This window comes from Erinaceus europaeus, chromosome X (assembly GCF_950295315.1).
Source record: "Erinaceus europaeus chromosome X, mEriEur2.1, whole genome shotgun sequence".
Taxonomy (NCBI): domain Eukaryota; kingdom Metazoa; phylum Chordata; class Mammalia; order Eulipotyphla; family Erinaceidae; genus Erinaceus; species Erinaceus europaeus.
In genome coordinates this window covers 50,722,885-50,737,591 of record NC_080185.1, presented here as the reverse complement: position 1 = coordinate 50,737,591, position 14,707 = coordinate 50,722,885, and the positions used below count along the sequence as shown (strand labels likewise).

The following is a 14,707-nucleotide window of genomic DNA, read 5'->3' as shown; positions in this document are numbered from 1 at the left end:
TCATGCTATCACCAATCCATATGCTTTGCAAAATCTATCTATCTGGCAGGGTTTGTATGGAGGTTTTATTATGCATAAATTGGCCGTTGATGACAGAGCACAGTTGATTCCCCCAACACACACTTAAAAAATTATTTATTTTTCCCTTTTGTTGCCCTTGTTGTCTCTTTATTGTTGTTGTAGTACTTTTTTTTTTAATAGAGCATTGCTCAGTGTTGATTTATAGTGTTGCTGGGGATCAAACCTGGGACTGTAAATGTCTCTGGCATGAAAAACTTTTTTTTCCTTTTTTGCGTAACCTTTGTGTGCTATTTTCCCAGCCCCATAGGGGAACTCTAATCTCCAGATTCTATCCCTTCTCCAGAGATAAGGAGTGGAAATGAAAGTTCCAGCCCTGTAATCATATGTCTGGTTCCACTGACAACCAACACCATCCTTATGTGGGGTGCCAAAGTTGCCTCACTAATATAACAAACAAAAACATTTAATTGCTCTAATCAAAAGAAATTATGACTCCTCAGGAGCTTGGTTCCAGAAACAGGTATAAAAATCAAACCTATATTTATTATTATAAAACACAATATCATAGAGTTGATTAACATGTTTTGCATTTTTACTTTGTCTTTATTCTTAGTTCAGAATAGTTAAGTTAGATTTGGTAGTCACTTGTTCAGAGTATTGCCCCTGTTGTTTTATTTCCTTGGTGAGTGATACACTTCTCCCATCTGTCATCTTTTTGTCTCTCTCCCTCTCTCTTTCTTTTTGTGAGGAGTTATTTACTCTGTTTCCATTAATTACTTTAAAAATACGGTGTGTTAGCAAAAGAGTTTAGGATTAATTCTGTGAGCCTCTTGGGAGTCCTGTGTGTTTGTATTTGTGTCCTTCCCTTCCACAATTAATTCTGATTCTACCCCTCATCCCTTGTAATTAGGGAAAGATCTCCTTTCACTTTTAGACTCTTAGTTGATTTATAGTGAGCTTTACATGTACTGTTAAAAGGCAGTGACAAAGCTGAAAGTAGGGCAATGGAGAAGGCAGAGAAAAGGCAAAAGAGAAGGGGGAGTCTTACGTGGAGAAGGCATTATTCTGTTTCTCACATCGGATCCCCTTGCAGTTGTTAGGCTCATCAATCGCTCTGGTCTCATAATAAAAGTAAAGTTGGTTCAATCCATTGGCAAATGCCAGCAGTACCAGGCAGTAGATAAAGAGAAATTTCAGGATATCAAGCAGCATGCGTCCCAAAGAGATTTGCAGAGGCCCCAAGTGGGAGTTGGCTGTGAACAGGGATATGAGACGCAAGGAACTTAAAATGTTGGATATGGCAAAGAGTGCTTCTGCAATCAGAGTTGGGTGCCACATTTCCCATTCTTCTCTTGGACGAGAGCCATTATACTGAAAGAAACAAGTGCACAAGAGGAAAGACTCAGTGAGCATCTATAAACCTCTCCTGCCTTTCCTTTCTTCCACATTCAAATTGAGTCACCAAAATATGCACTAGACATTCATATGGACAACAAATTCTGTGCACAGTACTATTTATTTTCATTTTTCATCAAATTAATACATGATGTTAATATATCAACTCCTCCCCCTATAGCTATACATATATCCAGCATGTACAAATAGAAAATGATAGCTTTTACAAATAATCTAAAACAACAACCTGTAGTTTATCAATAGACATTTTCTGTAAATTTACCAGATGGTTGGTGATTGTCACTGGATCAGAGCCACTGGTTTACTCATGGTATTGGGGGAAAAGCGCTCTGCTTTTTATTTTTTCTTTATTCATTTAAGAAAGGAGACATTAACAAAATCATAGGATGGGGGGTACAACTCCACACAATTCCTGCCACCCAATCTCCATATCCCATCCCCTCCCCAATAGCTTTCCCATTTTCTATTCCTCTGGGAGCATGGACCCAGGGTCGTTGTGGGTTGCAGAAGGTGGGAGGTCTGGCATCTGTAATTGCTTCCCCGCTCTGCTTTCTAATGAGATTTCAAATCAGATCTACCTCCACAGTTCTCCATTTATCTGAGCACCCTGGGCATGTTGTAGTTATGAAAGAACAAGAGTCAACCTCCTCAGCATGTTGTTTTCTTTCTTTCCAGCTGAATGTGGTTTGGGGATTGGTAGAGTCTCTTTAAGGGGTAATTTAAGTTTTCTGTTGAATTTTTAGCAGTATGTAATGTATTCTCTTCTACAGCAATCATGCCATCTTTTCACTTTCTTTTCTTCCTCATATCCTCTTCTTCCTCATCTCCCTCCTCCTCATCTTCCTTCTTTTTTTATACCAGAGCTCTGTTCAGATCGGGCTTATGGTGGTATTGGTGATTAAGCCTGAGATTTTGTAGCCTTAGGCATGAAAGTCTTATGCATAGCCACTGCCTATCTCCCTGGCCCCATGTCTTTTTAGAGACTAAATTTACTGAGAGTATTTTCCCTCCATGGTGGTATATAAATGTATTTTATCACTCCTCTAGGACAATGAAGATCCAGGAACTTGAAGGAGAAGAGAGAATTTTTCTGGAGTTAGCTGCACATTTTTCGGTGCTATCCTAGACTTCCAGCTTTTGGAAAATTGTAGCTAACTTTGTTGAAATACCCATGATTTCCTTGGGAAACCCAGTTCAAATTTGGGCTTTGTGACTTAAAACGGATTTATCTCTCAGTTTCACCATTGGAGGAAGATTGTATCTACTCTCTATACATATTTCTGATTATTCATATGCAAAAGGGGAAATACTATGGGAATATAAGAAATGGTTTATTACTCTTAACATGACAGAAATATATTTTGCCTGTGGTACAATCTGAAGGATATTGCCTTGAGTTCTCATCTAGTTATAATTCTTAAGATTAAATGTAAACAAATTTCCCAAGAAGATGCTGCACTGGGGACCAAATTATATAGTTAGCATCTCTATAACATATAGTTTCAACAACTGATGCAACTAATGTTTTAAAAATTATTTGTGAAACTGGGCCAAAGAACTGAACAGTTTTCTAAAGAACTGATGTGCATAGTCCACAGGCATATGAAGAAATACTATAATTCTCTTATCATTAGAGAAATACAGATTAAAACTACACTGAGATACAATCTCACGCCTGTGAGAATGGCTACAGCAACGAATCAAGAAATAACAGTTGTTGGAAAGGTGGTGGGGGAGAAAAAAGGAACTCTACTACACTGTTAATGGGAATACAAACTGGTACAGCCCCTTTGGAAGATAGTGTGGAGAGTCCCTAGACAAATAAAAATGGAATTCCCTTAAGATCCAGCAATACCACTCTTAGACATTTAACCAAAGGACATTAAAACACTTATTTAAAGGGACTTATACTCTATCTTCACAGCTGCATTATTTACAATAACCAAAGAATGGAAGTAGCCTAAGTGCCCATCAACAGATGACTGGCCAAAGAAGTTATAACATATATATTCCATGGAATACTACTCTGTAATAAAAAATGTGATATTTTATCCTTTGGAACAAAATCAATGGAACTGTAGGCAATTATGCTTAGTGAAATAAGTAAAGAGGTGAAAGGCAACTACAGAATAGTTTAACACATATGTAGAATCTAGAGAACTAATGAATTTTAACTTGCAAAAAAGAAACAAACAAACTTTCTAAGACTTTGTGAGAAGTGTGGTGGCTATTTTTGGGTGTTGAGAGGGACACCAAAGTTTGGTGATAGGTGTGGTACAGACCATATTCTGTAATCTTACAATCTTGTAACCCACTATTAATCACAAATACAAAATGGAAAAAATAAAGTGATGAGAATACACACACACACACACACACACAAATAAAAAATCATTTGTATATATTCAACATTCTTCACTCTCATAAGAATTTAGAGAAAATTTGCCACACTTGGGCTTCTGTTTCAGAAAGATTTTTTTTCTTTTTCTTCTTTTTGCCTCCAGGGTTATTGCTGGGGCTGAGTGCCTGCACTATGAATTCACTGCTCCTGGAGGCTATTTTTCCACTTTTGTTGTCCTTGTTGTTTTATTGTTGTTGTGGTTATTATTATTGTTGTTATTGATGTCGCTGTTGTTGGATAGGACAGAGAGAAATCGAGAGAGGAGGGAAAGACATAGAGGGGGAGAGAAAGATAGACACCTGAAGACCTGCTTCATTGCTTGTGAAGCTACCCTCCAGCAGGTGGGGAGCCAGGGGTTTGAACTGGGATCCTTACTCTGGTCCTTGTGCTTGGTGCCATGTGAGCTTAACCCTCTGTGCTACTGCCCAACTTGCTTCAGATAGATTTTAAGTGACTGAATTCAGTTTGATATACTCTTGTCCAAGTTCTCTATGTCCTCATTTTTCCATCCTCCAAAATATTTGATGCATCGTTGTGAGGTGTGTTCATTTCTATGTCTGCTTCACTGAAGTCCATAGAGGCAGAAGTCTTACTCAGGATCATACAAAAATTTTGATGGCAGAACCAGAAATAAAGCTCAGGTCTTAAAATACTCATCCTAGCATTATTTCTATTAAAGGGTATTCAAATGCTAAATATCACACATATATCTTATACAGGCCTTTACAGATTTAGAAGTATGTATGAGAGAAGAAGCCTTTTTGTTGATAACAAAACAGACCTATGCTTTTAAACAAGAAATTTTCTACTGGATCGTGTATAATTAATTTATAATCTGGGGTCTTCTCTCTCTACAACCAGGACTGTAGCCACAGGGAAGATCACTGACCATGGAATGCTGAGAATTCATTTGTAATATATGCAAAAGTATATAAGATGAATTCCTGGAAAGTCTATGCGGTGTATATATCCCTTTGAAGAAAGATCCATAATGTAAGGGCAATGAATGAACTTGTAACTCATTTGGCATAGAAGTCAGCAAGATTTTTCTATCTAGGCCCAACTAGTACAGATTTTTCCCCTAAATATTTATTTCCTTTTGTTGCCCTTGTTGTAGTTATTATTGATGTCGTCGTTGTTGGATAGGATAGAGAGAAATGGAGAGGGGAGGGAAACACAGAGAAGGGGAGAGAAAGATAGACACCTTCAGACCTGCTTCATGCTTGTGAAGCAACTCCCCTGCATGCGGGGAGCCATGGGCTCGAACTGGGATCCTTACGCCGGACCTTGTACTTTGCGCCACATGTGCTTAACCCGCTGGGCTAACACCCGACTCCCAGGTACAGATTTTTTATTATGGGTTACATGGCACTTGCTAGATCTAGTCAACTGTTTTCTTGTAGAATTAGTAAACGACATGTAAAATAAGTAAATATGCCAAATTTAGCTTGCAGACCATAGTTTGTTGAACCTTGGCCACATATAACTGATTTTCAAACTGTGTTTCTTGAAGCCCAGTGGTTCAGTAAGAACATCTGGTAGTCACCAGATGTGAAAATGGAGGTGTAGAATATTTTTCCTCAATCCTAATTCAATCTTTTGAGTTCTTCAATACTTTGACATTTTCTATAAATTTACAGTTTAAGATTTGGTTCCATAGAAAACAATTGAAAGATAGAAAGTCAGTGATCTAGCCAATCCTCTCATTTATTTTTAATTCTTCCTTCCTTCCTTCCTTCCTTCCTTCCTTCCTTCCTTCCTTCCTTCCTCCCTCCCTCCCTCCTCCCCCTCTCTCTTTTCCTTCCTCTCTCTCTCTCTCTCTCTCTCTCTCTCTCTTTCTTCCTCTACCTGCCACCAGGGCTGTCACTGGGGCTCAGCGCCAGCACTATGAACTCACAGGTCCATATGCACTGTAACATGTGCACTCAGTCAGGTGTGCCACTAACTGGACCCTCATCTGTTACTTTGTAAATTTCCCTTTTGGAGGGGAAGCCTTCAATTTTTCTCAAATATATCCTCTGAGTTAGTGTTTGTCAGATGAGGAACATGTATTCAGGTTAGTAGAGCTGATTTATCTTCATACTTTGTGGTGGGGAATTATCTAACTTCTTGAAAGCTTTGCCAGTTAAATTGGATGAGTTATATGCTTTAATAAATGTTGGGCATCTATACATTTTCATGGTCCCGAGAGTTAATCTTTTCCATCAACTCTAAACTTTCTCCTTTAAGCAAAACCCACCAGTTTCTAAACCTGATAATTGATTGACCCTCCAGGATATAAATTTCAATTAAAAAGGATGGATACATATACTTTTTTAGTGAAAGTGTTACATAGTAGAGTGACAGAATGTCATGGATTTTATCCAGGCACTGTAACCAGAGATTCAAACATTTCTTTCCCTCACTGTTTTTATTTTTTTCTTTCTCGTTATTTGTTAAATGTTAACCACAAATATAAGGCACAGCTAGATTTCCTTTAAAAAGCGTTTTATCCACCTACATGTTAGCTGTCGGACTCAGGCAAAAAATTAGTAAAGTCATGGGTCCCTTAAAATATACCTAAAATAGGCATATTAGCTTTTTCCAAAATGGAGACCCCCAAACCTCATCTGCTATATTCTTACTTTTACATTCCTGATTATTAAACAATATTTTAATGTTTTTTCAGCCACCAAGTTGCAGATGCTGCCATGGTGCCAACCTGACTTCCCTGGGCAGATGACCTCACCAGTATACCCTGGAATCCCACCTCTCCAGAGCCCTGCTTCACTAGGGAAAGATAGAAACAGGCTGGGGGTATGGATTGAACTGCCAATGCACACATCCATCAGAGAAGCTATTACAGAAGCCAGACCTTCCACCTTCTGCATCCCATAATGATCCTGGGTCCATGCTCCCAGAAGGATAAAGAATAGGAAAGCTTTCAATGGAAGGGATAGGCTATGGAACTCTGGTCATGAAAATTGTATGGAATTGTACCCCTCTTATCCTACTGTCTTGTATATCATTATTAAATCAATAATAATAATAAATGTATTTTTAGAAAGCTTTTTACTACGGCATTGCATTCAATATTCACATTCTATATAACTAATTACCTTAAAGTTAAAGTTATAAGGCTAAAAAGGCCTTATAACTTATGCAATATGAATATTAGGGGTATAAAAACAAATGAAGTTGTTGGAGATTTGGGGGACAGGCATTTCTTCCTAAAACTTCTTAGTGTGTTATTTCATACCAATAAGCATGACTAACTACTCTTATAGACTGAATTGCTAGTCCTTCTTCATGCCAGAGAAGTTCAACTCAGGAGATGAGTATAGCCATTCTATTATATAGTGAGTACCAAATCAGAACTGAGAGCCTGAGTTTATGCAATATGAAGTGTTAGACATGAAGGCATTTGTGTGTGTGTATGTGTGTGTGCATGTGTACAATATTTGAATTAGATTAAAGATATAAAAATTAAAAAAGAGATACATTTGGGTAATATTTAAAACGATGGATTCAGGGGGCTGGGCAATGGTGCAGTGGGTTAAGTGCACATAATACAAAGTGCAAGGACATGGGCAAAGGTCCAGGTTCAAACCCCTGGCTCTCCACCTGCAGGGGGGTTGCTTCACAGGTGGTGAATCAGGTCTGCAGGTGTCTTTCTCTCTCCCTCTCTATATTCCCCCTCTCTAAGTTTCTCTCTATCCTTTCCAAATAAATAAATAAATATAAAAATAGTGGCCACATCAGCAGTGGATTTGTAGTGCAAGAATCAAGCCCTGGAGGCAAGAAAAAAATATGAATTCTTAACAGCTTGAATGAACAATCTGATGGTGGAAGTGATTAAGAAAACAGAGGCAACTGAAGTTGTCTTGCAGCGAAGTTTCTAGTGTTCTGTTATCTATCATATAAAGAAAAGAAGGATGTGTACTTAGTTTTGAGAAGACACAACTCAGCAGGTCAGGGAAATATGACTTCATATTGGAAGAGAAAGAAGTGTCTTGTTCTTTTTGACCTCACAGGGAAGAAGATTTATTAGTGCATGTGTCACAGAGAGAATAATATCAGAAAAATATAAACCAGCACTTTTAATGACGTGATAAAGGTTAAGAGAAGCTTTTAGAGAGACAAAATTCTGTGAAGTTTCTATCTTATGTGTGTTGGAGAGCCATCTTTTTGGAAAGGATATCGTAAGTGAACATTGAAACACTGAATAAGTTGGTGATAAGTGAAGACCCTTTTACTATTAGTGTTTCAAAAGTTAATATCTTAAAGGGCCATTTACAAATTGTTCCATTTCCACTCTTTTTTCTTCTTTTTTTTTTTGCTTAAAAGTGAAAACTACTTATATACCATTGAGAGAATTTCTGATTATATGGAACTTTCTGGATTGGTCTGTCATCTCCACTTTTGCACTTCATGTAAACAATGATAAAGTATTTTACTTTTTCACTGAGGTATTATTGTGTTATAACATTGTATAATTTTTGGTTGTGTATCACTGGAAAATTAATAGATGTGTATACTATGTTCGTTCACCTCTGTGAGTCTATTTTTTTCAACATACATTTGTATCCTTTGTCCTGATTTACCTTTTCCTCTTCTCTTGTAACTATTAACTTGTCTTACATGCCAGAAATTCACTTTTGTTTTACTTTGTTAAGTTGTGTGCTTATCTTAACTTTAATGTAATCAAAATAATTGCTTAAGAAAATGGTGAATATTTCAAGTTACCTTGACATAGGCCACAATCTTCAATGAAATAGTTGCCAGGTAGAGTGAATTCATTGCAAAATCCATCAGGTTCCACCAGTCATGAATATATTCAGTAAAGCCACCATCCCACATTTCCTTAATTTCCCCCCAAATGAAACCTGAAGAATGGAGGCACAATATTTATTTCTATATAGGGTCAGAATAGTGATCATATTCATCACAGTAAGAACCGCCCCCCCCCGCAAGTAAAGTGATATCAGTGGATAAATAGGGGTCAGGAGTGAAGTCCCTAGAGATAGTAAGCACATTTCACTCCATACTACTTCACCTCCCATTTTAAATTTGCTAAATATGATAGGCTTTCTTTTCTTTTTCTTTTTTTTTCTGAAGATGCTTTTCTGGATGCTAGTATATTTCAGAATTGTTACTATAGTTACTGAAATGTGGTTGCAATTTTGCGTGCCTAATTATACTCTCACAATTTTGCATGGAAATAATTTTGTGTATAAATCACTCAAGACAATGTTATCACATAGTTCTTAATTTCACTGTATGCTAAGGAGAACCTTTTTCAGTGAGTTCTGAGGTGAGCAAAGTGACTACCGACTAAATTACTGGATGTTAGGGCTGAAGCTACCAATGGGAGCTAGAAATAGTTTAGAATATTTTCTTTTTTCTCTCTCATTCAGTAGATGTTTCATGAGCTCTTACTTGATTTCTGTAGAATGTAGACAGTCATAAAAAGTATGGCTGTGGTCAAAGAAATACTTTTCAGACTTTAAAGTATACGAATCACCTGGGAATTATGTTAATGTTCTAATTCTGTATATTCTAGGGTGGAACTTGAGATTGCATATATTTAAAATGTCGCTATTTGATGCTATTATTGCTGACTAGAAGAACATAGCTTGAATACTAAGAACATAGACTGGAATACACTGGAGCATTGAGTGTTATCTAGTTATGGCTGAAGAATACTTGTAAAATGGCTTTTTACCACAAATAGTATATTTTTTTCAGTTTTCCATCTAGACTGTGGAATTGGCATCCAAATAGAATGTGAACCCTGAATAATTACTTAGATGGTGTGAAATAGTCAAGAGAAAGCAGCAGATACAACTGCCCCTCATTTCTGTCAAAGAAGAGATTAAATAGATTGATTAGAACTTGTGCTGCCTAGTATGCCCAAGGTTGGTTCTGATACTTGACTTTTCTTCTAAACCAACTACTTGACAACTTCCCTGTCCTTCAAGATATTACATTAGCATAAGCAAGTCTACAATGATTGGGTTAACTGCCCATCTTACTATGGACTATATAATATTGAGCAACCAGATCATTGGAAATAAACAATAACATTTCAGAGATTGACTTCAGTTACTTCACTTTACAGTGAGAAGTAACTCTAATTGATGACCTACCTAACTGCTTATTTCCCCAGTAGTTTATATAGAACTAACCAGTTGGCAGGATGAATATAAGTCCTGGTTTCTTAGACTCACCAAGAACCCAAGGCAATATCATCCATTCCACAACAGTTGGGGGAGGACCCTGCACATGGAGGTCTGTCCTGACAATGTGCTGTGAAGCCAGGAGAAGCATGAAGAGGAAAGTCAGATATGAGGCTGTGTGGCAGATGAACTTGATAAAAGGTTTCTTGATGAACAACCCAAGGTTGCTCCTGGGAGAGATCAGATATGCTATAGATAGCATTGGAAACAGGAACCCGATGGTCATACAGGTCAGAAGCTTGACTACCCAGTGTTTCCGTCGCCATCCAGGGAAGCCATCATACCACAAAGTAGCAAGTAGCTGTTGGCAATTGGGTTGAGCAACAAACTGGAAAAAGAAGAGAATAAATTAGGTATCTGGTATGTCTAGAAGTGTACATTCTTTATAACTCTCAGTCATCTATATGAATGAACTTCTGGGAGAGATGTGATTTTTCAGATTCCATGAATGTGTGGGAACTAGGGCCAGAACAATAGTTTATTTGAATAGTGCACTTAATTTTTCATGGTCACAACCTAGGTTTGAGCCCAACTCCCACCACACTGAAGGAAGCGTCAATGATGTGGTGTCATTTTCTCTGTGTCTATCTCCATCTCTCTCATTGTCTTTCTATCTGAAAAAATAGGTCTGAAACAGTGAAGCCCCAGTGACTACAAAATAAAAATAAAATGAAACATTAAAAAATTGATATAAAATTTCTTTAGGGTTGGTTCTTAAAAATATATTCAAAATTCAGTGTCAGAATTTAATCAGTTTACAAGTTTGAAACTTTAAGTTATTAGACTAAAGAAATATATATTCAAAAATGAAATATATGCATTTAAGTAACTTGAGACATTCAACCTATTTCCCTTGTCATATTAAATAAGTAGTGATTTATATAATTATATTTATAATAATAATTTTTATTGAAATGTTAAATCACCTATAATCTTAGACCAGGAAGACCAGAAGCAACCAGTCCTGTCAGTATCTAAGAAATAGTTATTTGTAAATAGTATTAAATGATATAAATAATGGTGAGATATTGTATGGTGCAATAAATCCTAACCATGTGATTTTTCAAAGTAAACCAAGCTCCCAAATAACTTGGTTATAATAATAATATATTGCCTTCTTAAACTCTATGACAGCAAGGAACCATGTTCATTCTCTTTAAAATCTGTATTTTTTCCAAGTCTTGGAACCTCTGGGACTTTGCTTGTATTTCTTCATGCTTCTCTTCATCCCCTGCCATGTGATAATGCATCTGCTGACCTCAACTGAATCAACGCAACCAGTGCCACTATGCCATGTTTCACTTCGAACTGTGTCCAGAGACACCAAGCCTGAGATGTCAACCCTCCAGGTTCAATACACTGGTGAGACCTATTCCAACACATGGGACTCCCTAGTTCCATTTCAATGGCACATTTCTCAACAAAGTTACAGAACCTAGATACAGACCAGTGCCTAAGGGATAGCGTACATGTCCAAATGTATCTATAAATTAGGGGAAAATATATACCTCCAGGTGAGAGTGCTCAGTAGTATACAGTGAGTAGACTTTGACTCAGTAAGTGCAGCAAGCAAATAGAAAGACCTAAAAAATACACCATAAAATACCTAATCAAATACTTACTACTTAGGTTTAGATATTCTCCTCTCCTACCCTCTACTTCACTTCCTTCAATCTCTCTAAATCTAACCTTGTCAGATAAAGTAAGGACTACAAAGCTGGATAAGGGCAAAAGATTGGCATACTATAATGATGCCTTTTTGGTTACTAGCAGGCCACCATCATCTAGGGCTCTAGTCAGGGAATCCTGGGATTCCCACATAAATATTATGGGTCTAGATCTCTTAAATAGCCCTCTCTCCAGCATCACTGGTAACTTCCATAAGCCCTCTTCTGGGCCTCTCTGGGACTTTACCCTCAATGTAGAACAGCAATAGTAGGAACTTCCCAATTCTCCAAAGGGAGGCTGGATCAACCTATAACGCCACTTGAGAAAGACTGGTCCTGAAATGAGTGCAGCCTAGAATGTTCCTAGTTGTGAACGTGGAATGCAAGCTCAGATTGACAGAGACTCAGAGGTTATTTAGATTCTGTTGCTAAATGTGATTATGGGCTCTAAGTAAGATTTATGGGATTTACAATTAATGGTAGTTACATAGTTTACTCATATTTGGGAACTACTTTCTGCCCTGATCCAGCTTTATGGTCCAATTTTCAGCTCTGACACCATCTTCCCAGACAGTACTCTTAGCCCACTTGCATGCTAGCTATTAGGCTCAAGCAAAAACTACTAAAGTCACTGACATAGGTTGATTCTGTAACTATCTGTCTATATCTATGTGTATGTGTGTTTATATATATTTTATTTTTCCCATTTTTTTCAATAACCCTGCCTTCACTTTTCTAAATCACCTCTGCACCTACTACTACTTCTGAATGTCCTTCCATTTTTACTCTTTTCTCTCAAAAAGAGAAACAGTGCTTGACTTCCTCTGGTGTTTTCCAGAGTTGTTCCCCTTTTAGTGATGATGTAAAAACAAGATGCCTGGTGACAAACACTTTGAGCCCTGATGGAATAGGGGTACAGAGCCCTCTAATTTTCTTCCCTTATCATTTACCTCTCTGAGAATATGGACCAAAATTCTTTTTCTGGTGCAAAGGTGGGATTTCTGGTTTCTATAATTGTTTATCTGCTTAATATGGATGTTGGCAGGTTGATCCATACCCCCAGCTTGTTTCTATCTTTCATTAGTGAGGTAGGGCTCTAGAGGGGGTAAAGTTCCATGAAGCATTGGTGAGGTCATATGCCCAAAGAAGTCAAGTTGGAATCATAGTAGCATCTGGAACTTGGTGGCTGAAATGCAGTAAGATATAGAGCAGGACAGAATGTTTAATAAACAGGAATCAAAAAGTAGGAATAGAGAAGATGAAAATAGCAACCTTAGGGCAGAAGAATAATCTTATTATTCCTTATAATATCTTATCTATTATTCCTCCCATCATTCTGGAGGAGTAGACTCTTCAAACTTTACTTTGCATTAAAATTATTCAGGAAACACTAAAATAATACAGATTCCCAAGTCACTTTATAAACTGACTTAGCCTCTCTGGTCTGGCTTTGGCATGGAGCCTGAACATTTGCTTTATATAGCTCTCCTGGGAGAATAATAATTTCCTGAAGCCAGGAAATTATTTTACTTATGTTCCTAAGATCCTATGTCTTAATAATCTTTGCTTGAGCTAGACAAAGGTAGTTACAGAATTAACTCATGCCAGTGACATTGGGAGAACTACTACAGTTTCCAGTGGAGGGGATGGAGACACAGAACTATGGTAAAGGGAACAATATGGAATTATGTCCCTATTATCCTACAGTTTTGTAAATCAACATTAAATCACTAATAAAAACACACTTTTGAAAGTAGAAAAGAAAACTACTTAAGTCACGGGTCAATAATAACTAAAATAGACCTACTAGCTTCTCCCCACATGAAGACCCTTAATTTCATCTGCTCTATTCTTACTTGTAGGTTCATGTTTATTAAACACTTTGTCTTGTTTTATATCTTATCACATTTCAGCTACCAAGTTGCAGATGCTACCATGTAGTCATCCTAACTTCCCTGGACAAATGACCTCACCTATGTGTCCTGGAATCTCACCTCTACAGAGCTCTATCCCACTAGGGAAGGACAGAAACAGGCTTGGGGTATGGATCAACCTGTCAACCTCTTTGTCCAGTGGAGAAGCAATTACAGAAGCCAGACCTCCTACCTTCTGTACCCTGTAGAAATCTTTGGTTCATACTCCCAGAGGGATAAAGAATAGGAAAGATTTCAATGGAAGGGTAGGATACAGAACACTGATGATAGGAATTATATCAAATTGTACCACTTTTATCTTACAATCTTATGAATCATTATTAAGTAACTAATAAAATATATTTAAAAAATCCCCACTTTGTTAGGTTTATACTTTGGTCTGCTTATCTATTATTCCTTCCATCATTCTGGAGGAGTAGACTCTTCAAACTTTACTTTTCATTAAAATTATTCAGGAAACACTAAAATAATACAGATTCCCAGGTCACTTTACAAACTGACTTAGCCTCTCTGGTCTGGCTTTGGCATGGAGCCTGAACATTTGCTTTATATAGCTCTCCTGGGAATTGATATGCCTCTTAGCAGAGAATCGAGGCATAGTTCATTTAAAATTGATTCACATTTACTTATTTTCCTAACCAATGTGAGGTTATCAACAAATGTATACTCTGGATAAACAAACTAATAGAAAACATGCTTAGGCTTATGGCCATGATTTGGAATGGAAATGAGATCTATTTATTTTCCTTTGGTTTTGAAAGTATTTTTGTCTGGCTAGCAATAAATCAAGTTGTTAATTTGCCCTTTCTTTAACACCCTTTCTTGTCTAAACATGCAGAAGAGGAAAAGTGTTAGGACTAATATCATAACATCATATACTAACTCAGCTGGAATTTACTTAAAAGAAATTTACAAAAAGTCCATGATTGATAGTTCAAGAATTATATTTTCTTTTTGTAATTTTTATTTATAAAAAGGAGACACTGAGAAAAGCCACAGGATAAGAAGGGTACAACTCAACACCATCCCCACCACCAGAACTCCGTATCC

The 14,707-nt window shown here is 37.2% G+C and overlaps 1 protein-coding gene across 1 annotated transcript in view; it reads right to left on the bottom strand.

Annotated features, from left to right (window-relative positions):
• TRPC5 (transient receptor potential cation channel subfamily C member 5) overlaps window positions 1-14,707 on the bottom strand; it is a 248,517-nt gene that overhangs the window by 66,630 nt on the left and 167,180 nt on the right. The window contains exons 4-6 of the mRNA XM_007535841.3: window positions 10,048-10,384; window positions 8,564-8,703; window positions 1,070-1,392 (exon numbers count right to left, since the gene is read on the bottom strand). Coding sequence (XP_007535903.1) covers window positions 1,070-1,392; window positions 8,564-8,703; window positions 10,048-10,384 — 800 coding nt within the window. The remainder of the gene's footprint in view (window positions 1-1,069; window positions 1,393-8,563; window positions 8,704-10,047; window positions 10,385-14,707) is intronic.